Source organism: Homalodisca vitripennis, chromosome 6 (genome assembly GCF_021130785.1).
Source record: "Homalodisca vitripennis isolate AUS2020 chromosome 6, UT_GWSS_2.1, whole genome shotgun sequence".
Classification (NCBI taxonomy): domain Eukaryota; kingdom Metazoa; phylum Arthropoda; class Insecta; order Hemiptera; family Cicadellidae; genus Homalodisca; species Homalodisca vitripennis.
The window spans coordinates 160,670,961-160,683,424 of NC_060212.1; the positions used below are offsets into that span (position 1 = coordinate 160,670,961).

Consider the following 12,464-nt stretch of genomic DNA (forward strand, 5'->3'; position numbering starts at 1 on the left):
TCAACAACATTTAAGGGAGGCGGTAAAAGTCCTTTGATCACTTCCAATCGAAAATCTTATAGCGTCATTTTTTGGTTGTACATGTCATGCAGTTGATTTGCATTCATCAAAATCATTTGTATTGTATGTACAAAGATTTTTTTATACCACCTGATGGTTTTTCTTTCAAATGGGTGGTATACCATCATCTGATCGGTACGATCAACACCATATGAGCATTGTATTTTACTATTGGGAGAGGTTTAGGCATAGTACGACCTCTTTTGTCCACAAAATCCACCATTTCGTTTTCGTGTTCAGTTTAGATGTATAAGACCGACCTTTTGTCTTTCCATTTCCTAATCATTACACTATTTGCATAGCGTGCAATTGTATCACCCTGCTTCAGGGATTGATTGGTTACTTCTTGGGGTTTAAATTTTCGACCAACACGTAATGTCACCGTGCAATATGTTTTTTCAGCTAATAATTTCGAAGCAAGGGCGTAGCTGTTATAAAAATTATGCATATACACTGAATGGCCTTGCCCCAAATAATCCTTCAAAAGGTGTAGGATAACCTTCTCCGTATGCCCTACACCACCTACGGTAGTATCTGATTTGCCCGTGTACATGAGGAATCTAAGAATAAATCCCTGATGCTCTGTTAAAGTGTACAATTTGACACCAAACTTGTGCCTTTTGCCTTTGATGCCCTTTTGACGGAAGTGTAATCTTCCTCTCCACAGTACCATAGCCTCATCGAGAGATAACTTTTTTTGAGGGTAGTAAACACTTCTCATTTTGTCCAACGACAAAATGGACAACCAACAAGACCTACAAGACTTCAACAAGTAACCTACAACGAATTGAATGTTTTCTATGGAGTTTGCAGTACCGGGGTCAAGAGCATTGTCGTTTGTTTTGCAATAATGCAAACAACGCATAATGGACAAGAACCTATCCCTCGACATAAAATTACTAAACACTTGAAATTGAATAAATAATCTGTTTTCCAATAGTCTTGGATTCGATTCATTTTTATTGTGCCTGTGTGCAATAAAACACCTAAAAATGTCTTCAGCTCGGGTACAGTGATGTCTTTCCACGCATTGATTCTTGATTTCGGTGTCAAGGTTGGTTTACTGTATACACAATTGAGTGCATAAGCATTTGTAAATTTGCAAATATTTTCTAGGAAAACATCATCAAGTAGGAGTGTGAAAAAATCTATTGGGGAACCAACCCCCGGGACTGATACTAACAAAGATTCGGTTCTGACGAATTCAATAGGCCTCATACCTGTTGTTGTAATACTCTAAGTTGGAACCTCAATAACAGTAGCCTCGTTGTTACTTTCAGAACAAGCAGCATCAACAACTCTTTGTATGAAATCCACAGAACCATCACTGTCGTAGTTTTGTTCATTGCTGGTGTGAAAGTTAGTCTGACCAGAGGTACCTGGCACTACAGAATCCATTTTTATAAAAAAACACACAAATAATGTAGAGAAAGAATTACACAGTTGATATACACAAAAACAATCACTAAACACTCAAAGATTACAACCGGCTCCTATTGAAAAAGAACCGTAACGGGTAAACGCGAACGAAACCGATCACAATAAAGCATTGGTCATAACCTAAAATGCGGCAGAGATTCAATGGTCTACAACGAATGGCTGAATCACACTGAGGCTTTGTGTGTAGAGTGGCAAGGCGGCCCCATCTGGAGACGTCCGTACTGCGCGCGCAGGTAGTATGAACAGAATGAAGAATCTTGGAGCATTGGAAAAAAGTTGGATTTACTATCACTGGTAAATGAATAAAAATCTTTCCAATATTAATTTTATTACTGCTCAAGACCTTTCGGAATCAATGATTCCATCATCAGGCATTCACAAATTGGAATCATTTGGATGGAATCATTGATTCGGAAAGGCCTTGCACAATAATAAAATTAATATTGGAAAGTTTTTTTTCATCTACCAGTGATAGTAAATGTTTTAAACAAGTATTTACATGCAGCACAAAGAAGAGTATGAAATGAAAAATTCAGTAAAAATGGCCTTCATAATATATAATAAATAAGAAAAGTAATGCGTTTGTGTTCAATGGAGATTTTTGTCAGTTGAATTAATGGTGTTATGTTGTCTTTTGTACTGATTCTGCCAAGTTTCTATATTTTCTTCTTAACTGTTAATGTTTCTCTTTTTGGCAACTCATGTTCCTTTTAATAACTTTAAGACAAAACTATCAAAAAACTATGTAAAACATTTAATGGGGTTGAAGTCAGGAAACTGTGTTGACCATGTAATGGGCCTATCATAACAAATCTGCCTTCTTTTAAAAATTTCATTAAAATTTTGTTTGGCACCTTGTTTTGAAATTCATATTTCTAGATATGTATTTTTAAACAATTAATGTAAGTCCTGTAGTAAGTACAGCACAATTCCACATGTAGAGTATCACTAAATGCAAAACAATCGCCAAATATTTTTGGACTTTTTTGTTCACTTAGGGCAACAAGCTGAGAATCCTCTTATTTCACTTAGTCCTAACAGGACCTTTGCACTTACATATGGAGTGACAGAATATACATGATGGGTAAGTTCAGGATTGGGGCCGCCTCCTGACAAGATCTCATGAGGAGGGATAGTGGGCTATATCTCAGTTGTCACTTTGGAGGAAGGGAAGGCCAGCTCTGTTCCAGCATCTCTAGTCAAAGCGAGCAGGGCACAGAACTCCCTCATGTCCAGGCTCGTAACAGCCTTTAACAGAAAGGGAACTCCACTCATTGCAACAGTCATTGTCCACAGTAGACAAGACCTATCGATCGAACTTTATACTCCAATCCCTCGACATTTGCAATTAGTGATGTGCCATTCATAGACATCCATGCGACTGCTCACATTTAAGTGACACATTGGTATGAACCATCCAGAAGTGAACTATCCTTGGGTGTAATGTATAAAATGAGATGAATGCTTGAATCATTCCCAAATATTTTCTCAATAACTACATGTAGGTGACACACCATCAATTGTTTTTTGCCTTATATTTAATGTAGGTGTTTTAAAACTATTACATGTGGGAAAACGAAGTCTTCAACAATTCCTGGGTATTTAAGTACGCTGTACGCTTTAAGAATAATTACATACCTTTTCCTATGTAATTTTTAAAATTTGTATGCTGCATCAGACATTTGTAATTTTAGTTTTATTCAGCAATGTCTAGGGTGCCATGCTTAAAACTTAACACAAGAACAAATGGTCCAAATTTTAGTTGAATGATTACTGGAACGTTTATAAAATGTAATAATAATTGTTAAAATTAGTAGGTTATAACCATAACAAAACTTGTGAATGTTGCAATCATTACCACATATGTATAATTATTTTTAACCCTTTGGTTAAGTGATGTGCAACTTTGCTTCTGTTGAAGATTTTTCCATTGCCTCCACCATGGATCCCCTTGAGAGGGTGGAATTGCCAATGGCATAATCAAGTTTTTATGGTCATAAATGATCTGCTGAAGTTCATTTTAAAATGTAAGTTAACCATCGGAAATTTATTACTACAGTGATTTGATACTGTTCAACACTCCCAAAACTAATTATGATAACATTTAATACACGTGGTATATTGAAGTTAAGAATATTGATTAATTGAATAAACGAACAAACTCTGGAGTTAGGAACTATTAATATGGTCTTGTAAATGAGTTTAAAGTTAAATTAATGGATTTGTTACTATACACGGATGATCGTTACAGATTGTCTGACGAGTGCTCTGTCACCGCTGAAACCATTTAATGCGGCACCCAGCAGGGAAGTGACGTTAGAGATAGCAGAACTGTGTCCTGAGGCACAACCTTTCACATCATATATAAACCATCTCTACGTCTACCCCCAGAGTCTGGCCTTTGATACACAGAAGATGTTCACGAGAGCACGCAATATCGCATGCACTGTTCAACTGAGAGATGACGACGGGGAGAACGCACAGCCACTTACTGTGAGTCTGATAGTGGTAGTGCTTTACCGGTTTGGCGTCACTACACCCTTAATTTCCAATATATTCCAGTGTGAGTATGTGAATGTACATTGTTTTTTGACAAACACTTATGTTTTTTTGCTTCTGGACTTTGATTTTTTAGTTGTCATAATATTGATTTGTTGACAATAATTTATAAACACTCAACAATAAGAATGGTTTTAAGTTGCTCTCGTACCCTCTATTAACTTACATACATAATATTAACAGTTTTATTTTGAATTATGAATTACAGAGTTCTTATTCATTTTGCTTTAATGTATTTTATTATTTTTTTAAGAATTGGTGGTAGCATTACTTAAAGTTTTATTTGTTGGTTGTCGAAAGAATCCCTTGCCTCTTCCACCTCAAAATTGTTGACTTAGTTGTTAAGAAAGAGCTGCCAAATGTATATAATGAAAGGATTTTTTCATGTGTGGTTGAATGATTCCAGTGTATCTATGGGCGGAGTGGACTGTTGGTCAGTGGTGCCACCTGTTGTGTTTTGCATCACACAACCAACCCGGCTTGGTATGATGAGATAAAGTTTCGTCTACCTGCCAAGCTAACATCTCAACACCACCTGCTGTTTACGTTCACTCATATCTCTATCGAGGGCTCAAAAAAACGAGACACAGGACCAGAGAACCCAGTTGGGTATGCTTGGATGCCTCTTCTGCAAAAAGGAAGGTAATATGTCATTTCCTTCTATTAATGAATGTAACTGACAATAAATTAAACTAAGTAGATTGTTTGAAACAGTATATGATTAAGTAATGTACTAAATTTACTCAGTATTTTAAGAGTCTGTCAGAAATCTATCTATTAATTTAAACTATTTTGCCAAACTTAAAAGAAAGATCAATTATTCAATATTTTCCATTGTTGGTACAGTGGTAAGAAATCAAGAATGTAATAATCGTAATCAAATTATTTTTTTCTCTTTTTAATATTTGTATACAATAAAATTCACTAATGATTGACAGATTGGATCAGACCAAGGTAGTGCTGGGTTAGTGGGAACGCTGAATTACTGAGAGGTCATAAAGTATTGAATATGCACAAAACATTTGTGGTTTACTACATGTAATACAATTGAAAATTATTATAACAGTACTCAGTACTAAATTGAAATTAAAAAGTATTTTAAAGTGGGTTTTTATCATTTCTGTTATGTAATTGTTTTTTTATCAGCACAGTACCATACTAAAAAGTGAAAAGTGATCATTATACTTACTTCTTATTATATGTTAGACCTATTCCATAAGAGTAAAAAACAAGAATATACTTGTGGAAACGTAATTTTCTTCTGTCCTCTTTGAGAAGTTGAGAAGGCATCCTCATAGCATCTATGCTGACTGTTGTAGTGTTGTCTTGACGACAGTAATACAGATATCAATAACATACTTTACCAGGGGTACGATGAACTGCTGTCATGAGTGGGAGGTTTAATGGCACTCAGGCTTTCATCCAAGAAGCTTAACCAACAGCAATATATGCGCAATACGCTTCTCAAAGCAGGAAGCAATCAGGAACTGCTTTGGAATAGTGGAGAAGTTGTATAATTTCTTCAACACTCGTAAACTACAAGGCGTTTTACAAAAGTGCATTGAATCAGAGATAAATCTTGAAACCAAAAAGAAAAAGCTTCTGAAGCTTTGCCCAACAAGATGGTTACAAAGATATGATGCTGTTTTTGTTATGAAATAACTTCTAAAAACCCATTGAAGTAGCATTACAAGAAATTAAAAACTGGAACGATAGGGACTTTTCTTTGGGAGCTTTAATATTAGTGAACTCCTTGTGTCATAATTTCTCTCTTCGCATCAGAAAAACTTCGTGCTTACACTAAACTTAAGCAAAAAGCTGCAAGGAATTGATTTAGATTTATCATCTGCAATTACACAAGCTAAAACTGTACTTGGAAGATTAAAAATCCGTAAGAGAAAATGCAAATAACAAATTTCATTCAATTTTTGAAGAGGCTACTCAAATTGCTGACACCTTTGGTTGCTTAATTTTGATGCCTCGTACAGCTGTCAGACTCAGTCATCTGAACAGGAACAACACACCAGCAAAAACGCCAAAAGTATATTACAAACGATCTGTTATGGGTTGATTCGTCAAGCATAAAGATATATTAAAAGGTTTTGAGTGCTCAATGCCACTAGCAGATGTATCAAATGCAGAGAAAGAAGCCACTTAAGACTAAACAAAACTCAATTTTCTAAGGCTGTATAATTTTTATAAATTTTGAAATGGGGTCTACATTGAGGGCCTACCAAGTCTGAGTTGCAATTGTGACACAATAGCTTCAAAACCCTCTCTATCATAAAAAAATGCAATTGATATGTTGAATTTATGTGACAAGGACTTGTTTCCCAATGTTCACACATTGTTGAGAATTTTGTTTACCATCTCATGACTACAAGTACTGCTGAGAGGTTATTCTCTACATTACCTTGGCTAAAGACGTACCTTGGAATACCATAGGTTCAAACAGGCTGACTGGACCTAGCAGTATTGAATATTCACAGAGAAATTGAAGTGACCAGTTCATATATAGTTTCTGTACAAAAAAAATCAAAAGATGTCTGGATTTTGTTTTGTAAATCCAAAATTCGTTCATATATCTTAGTTCCAATTAAATTAAATTTTAAAAACCAAAATAGTACTTTTTACTTTCTCAAATATCAGTATTATAATGTTATGTTATATAATCCAGTTTTTGTAATATAAAAGTGTTGTCCATGTTATGTTGTAATATTATAGTATAATATTAACCCTTAAAGCGCTAATTTAAATTACTGTCAAACGCTAAGACATAATAAAAAAATACATTTTTTAAAATTTCCCAATGCTAATTTTTGTTTCATATTCCTTGGTATTACCTTTATAAGAAAAAACAATAAACATGTAATATTACACATTTTTAAGAATTTTATACACACGAAAACTTTTGAAATTTTAGAATAAACTGCATTGCAGGATAATGTACATATGAACACTATTTGACAGATTACATTACATTTATACAGGTTATTTATAATGAGTAAATTGTAACTGAAGTTTCTGTATAATTGGTACATAAAAATAAATAAGTTCAGTATAAGATTTTGAAATGTAATAATATGAAATTCAACACAAACTTATTTATACGATAGCCTACAAGGGAAATGAAACAAATATTGTACTTATAAACCTTATTTATTTAGAATAAATAAACTGGAATTGTATGGTGAAACTAGTATAAAATACAAAACAAATAATTGAATAAAAAATATTACACATAATATACAAAAAATTGCGCTCAAACTACGTTGTTCGTAGTAATCATTTGTATCATCTGGATTAGCCATTATAACAAAGAATAATACTAAATGTTAGTAAAAACAAACTAAAACACTATTAGAATAACAACGGACTGAGTCAAAAACACTTTTTTTAACAATATAAACAACATACGACCAACACACACGTAGTTAAACAGCTGAATGAAACGAACGCGTCTGTAGGCTTATGCCGCGTCACAGGCCATACAAAAAATGGTGGCGATTGCTCTCAACCCGAGGAGATACCGTTACAACGTCCACCAATGGTGACAAAGCGTTTTATCTAGTCCCAACAGTCGAAAGGAACATCGACCTGCTCTCTTACGGAAGTTTTAACAACTAATTCTTCTTTACTTTCAAAAGTAAAGCTTTTGCGTTTGTAGACGTTATCCGCGTTTAAAGCATCGGCAGTTCCGCGTCTATAGGCGTTAGCCGCGTTGGAAGGGTTAATATTATAATTATAATGTTATAAAACCCAAACCACTTATTAATTATTCTAAATAACTTACCTTACTCTTTAATCTAACGATTATGTAATATAGTCTGCAACAGTAACACTACTCATACAAGACTTAAAATTAATACATTTGGGGAAGCCCCTTAAACCAAAAGTCTGGGTGCACCCCTGGTTCTATGTCTACATATAGTTTCATTGTAAAGCTAGTTCACAGGCTTATGCTAGTTCACAGTCTCGTAACTGACGTCTAATGTTTCTGTTTCACAATACATCAAAACATTGTTTACAGAACCAAATCCTTTAAATGTAAGCCTCGCTATGGAGGGACATCTCAGTCACCAGATCTTAAATTGAAATGGTTTTGGTTAAACGTCTCTTAGGAGATGATGTCTCTTCACAGCGAGGCTAAATATTTCAAGAATTTAGTTTTTTATGAGGAACATTTATGTTCATCCTAAATATTGTATTATATTTTCCACATTTTGTTTCAGGCTCAATGTGGAAGACCAGACTATTCCGGTTGCAGCCAACTTGCCACCAAGCTACCTATCGGTGCAACCTCTTGGGCTTGGAAAAGGAGTTAGTATTTCATGTTCTTGAATGTATTAATATGAATATTAATTAGAACTTTAATTTCCTTTGTTTAAAGTTTGTTATTGATGATGGAATATATTAATAAAGGGCTGGTGAAGTCATCATAGGTATTGAAAATAAAAGATCACTACAAGAGAGAATATATTATATTTGAATTATTTGTAACTGCAAAAAATAAATAACTAATTCACTTTTGGTTTGAAATAGGATATAGCATTAACTAACAAAGTAAGTAATTTTAAAACGTAAAATTTTGAAAAATGTAGAAAAATATTACGGATTTCATTTTTGGGTGTAGAAAATAATTCTGTTAATGTCATGCAACTACCCAGGAAATAAATGTTCTTCTCAGTTGTTTACTAATTGTTTAATATTGTTTAATATAAATTAAATTAAATTAAATTAAAAATTAATTCTAAATAAAAACTAAAATCATACTACTAGTAATAAAAACAATATAATATGAAACAAATAATATAAACTATATCTGAATATAAAGGATATGTGTGTGTGTTTTATGCAGTATGCTGGGCCAGAAGTGACATGGATAGACAACCAGAAGCCTATTTTTGCTGTCAGCTTCCAGCTGATTTCCACTGTGTATTCAAGAGACCAGCATCTGCAGAACCTGTTCGCACACGCTGAGCGGCTGCATGAGCCCAAGACTGGTGCCAGCCTTCCACCAGAGACTGAGACATGTAAAATACTCAAGGTACTTAGTCATGAGTTCTTTAGGTTTTACAGTAGTTGTCTACATCTTATCTCATAGTGTTTATGATAACAAAGGAGGAGAAAGTGAATAACATGTTTGCTACCAAAGGTTACAGTAGTATTGTGTGGTGTCATCCAACATCACACACTGTGCCACTTATTACTCAAAGTGTTAAAGGATGATATAATGATGTGAAGGTTGGTTTTAAGTGATGTAATTAGTTGAATTATAGAATGATTAAAGTTGACATCAAATAGTCATCATTGTCCATTACAAATTATTATAAATACATAATAGAAATATACGGTACAATCATTTCAGTTTTATAATGTTTTTCAATCTGTTTTACAAACTTGTCCATGAGCTCGTCATTCATAAACTTCACTACCATTCCATGTAATATATTCACTGACTAGTAACATATTTCATCCTTGTTTAGTCAATTTGGAACATAAACATTAGTAATATACTGTACATGAAATAGTCTTCCAAAAACAAAATAAACAAGACAAATATGAACCTAATCAGTCATTACAATGATTGTTACAATGACTCAAGACTGATTCTCAGAATTTACATTGATTGCTGAAGAAACACTAAAAAATAACAACGCTCCAAACAGACCCACTAATTTAAACGTATCTGACAAAACCGACTGTTTATTAACTACTTTTCAGTGGACAAACCCGGACGAGGTGCTCAAAATTATTCAGTCTTTAAAATCTTCCTCTTCTGCATGAGCAGATGAAGTTTCATCAAGGATGGTTAAAACATGCAGTTACGAACTTTTCCATCCGCTGAGTAATTTAATAAACAAGTCTTTTACTCAGAGGATCTTCCCTTCAAAAATGAAATTATCTAAAGTCTACCCTTTACATAAAAAAGGTAGCAAACATGAGCTACAGAACTTTAGGCCTATATCCCTTGTGTCAACATTTTCCAAAGTCTTAGAAAAAATTGTACTGAAAAGGCTCCTAAACCATTTACAAACCAACAGTCTTCTTACAGAAAGACAACATGGTTTCCTAGCTGGAAGATCCACCACAACTGCCCTTACTGATTTAATAGAGCACATAATCAATAACATTGAAGAAGGAAATAATGTCACCACTACTTTTCTTGACTTAAGTAAAGCGTTTGACTGCTTGGATCATAATTTGGTCTTGGCTGAAATAGGTTCTTATGGCATTAAGGTGACGGCACTACAACTGTTCAAGAGCTACTTAAGCGAGCGGAAACAAATAGTGACAATACAGCACACAACTAATGGAATAACCAAAACAGCAACGTCCCCACCACTAGCCATGACTCAGGGTGTTCCTCAAGAGTCAGTGCTGGGCCCTGTTTTGTTTATCTTTTTTACCAGTGACTTACCAAATTACATTGACACATACTGCTACCCAGTCATGTATGCAGATGACACTGTTCTGACCACCTCTCACAAATCGACAGAGCTTCTTGAGATTAACTCCTTCATTTCAGTTAACATGGCCGATCAATATTGCTTAGAAAGCAACCTAGTTTTCAATTAATAAAAAACTCAACACATCATATTTGGAAAAAACAAGGACAAAATAACAATCCCACATGGCTTTGAAATTTCTCGCTACACAAAACATCTTGGACTGACGTTAGATGACTCTCTCTCCTGGAGCTTTCATATTGATTCTTTGTGTCATCAGCTGAGCACAGCAGTGTTTGCCCTAAGAAGAATAAAATCTGTAAGTACCCCGGAAGCCACCCGAACAGCTTATCATGCAATATTTGAGAGCAGAGTCCGATACGGAATTGTACTATGGGGAGCATCCTCAAACAACAACCTTCAACCAGTCATGGTTCTTCAGAAACGGGCAGTAAGAATAATGGCTGACATTGCACCGTGGGACAGCTGCAGAGATGCATACAAAAACCTAGATTTACTGACCATCACTCCATCCATCTCTTTACATACTTGAAGTCATCATGCTTGCTGCTAACTTAAACTTGACAAGAAACAATTGTCACGGTCAAACCACAAGACATGGACTTGACTACAACTTACCTGCTCACAGGACCGCTCTGTTCGCAAAGAAACCCTCATATGCTGGAGCTAGACTATATAATGCTTTACCTATCGAGCTCAAGACAATTGAAGAAAAAAAACTAAAAAAGGACTGTATTCCTGGCTTGTGAAGAAATCAATTTACACAATCAGTGAATTCCTTGAACATGCAAATAGCCGCAACAACTATTAAAAACTTACAAGGAACTAAAGACAATTTATTTCCATTACATTGTATTGATTTTCATTTATATTATTATGTATTTGACACCTGTTCTAAACTTGATGTTTATGAATAAAGCTTTCTGTATTCTGTATTTATTTGCATGCTCTAGATTGAAAGTAACTTCCTTCTTCCACATTCACCATAGATAATGAGAAATGATGAGGTAATGTTTTTTAAGTGAGTGAGCAAACAACTCCTATTATGTTCACAGCATCACTTGTGTTTCTCCAATGATATGATTGTGTATACAATTTCCTTTGTAAATGTTTACTAGACGTGTCATAAAAAATGTACTACAGTATATCTGAATTAAGCTGCTTTCTAGAAAAAAACTCTTAATTCTATATATTTTGTAAACACAGTTTACGTTAAAAAATAAATTAATTAAAAGAATTTAATTAATTAATAAAATCATTTATTTCATCATCTGATCAGTAATCCTGACAGTTGTGTAGGAGTACGTCTTGTGCTATCAATAGTAATTTTGATCACTCAGCTAGATCTGTTACTTAACAATATATTCTGAATTGCTTCATATTTTATAATTGTTCTCCTAAATCCGTATGTGACCTAGCGGAGAATCGTGTAAAAGATTCACCCAGTTTCAATTGTGTCAAGTAGAATGCAGTCACTTTTCTCTGTTTCATTATGGTTACAAATCATCTCAATTTACAAATCAGAAATAGAAAATAATGAAGTTAATCACTTGTAATTTGTTTTTACTGTATTTTCTCAGTATTAACATAAGTTTTTTTAGTTTTGTTTAGATGTGAAAAAAGTAATTTTTAAAAGTGTTATTTCTTTCTTTTTTATTAATGTTGCTTTCTATATTACATTTTTATAGCAAATTATATCATAACATAATATTATATTATAATACTCAATTATATTATACTATACAAATTAATTAATTCATAAATTAAGTAATTAATACAAATTATATTATAATACTCAATTTTTGTAGTAATTTAATTTTAATAATTGTATTTTATTAAATTTTTTATATTGGCGTCATTGTTGTTAATTTAGCTTCCGTTAGCTTCGCTAGCTCCATCTTGTTATTGATTCCTTTCTTTTTTATCTTGGAAAAG

At 33.8% G+C, this 12,464-nt stretch overlaps 1 protein-coding gene across 1 annotated transcript in view; it reads left to right on the forward strand.

Annotated features, from left to right (window-relative positions):
• LOC124365105 (dedicator of cytokinesis protein 9) overlaps positions 1 to 12,464 on the forward strand; it is a 164,775-nt gene that overhangs the window by 36,594 nt on the left and 115,717 nt on the right. Inside the window, exons 14-17 of the mRNA XM_046821046.1 lie at positions 3,752 to 3,993; positions 4,466 to 4,701; positions 8,292 to 8,379; positions 8,918 to 9,106. Coding sequence (XP_046677002.1) covers positions 3,752 to 3,993; positions 4,466 to 4,701; positions 8,292 to 8,379; positions 8,918 to 9,106 — 755 coding nt within the window. The remainder of the gene's footprint in view (positions 1 to 3,751; positions 3,994 to 4,465; positions 4,702 to 8,291; positions 8,380 to 8,917; positions 9,107 to 12,464) is intronic.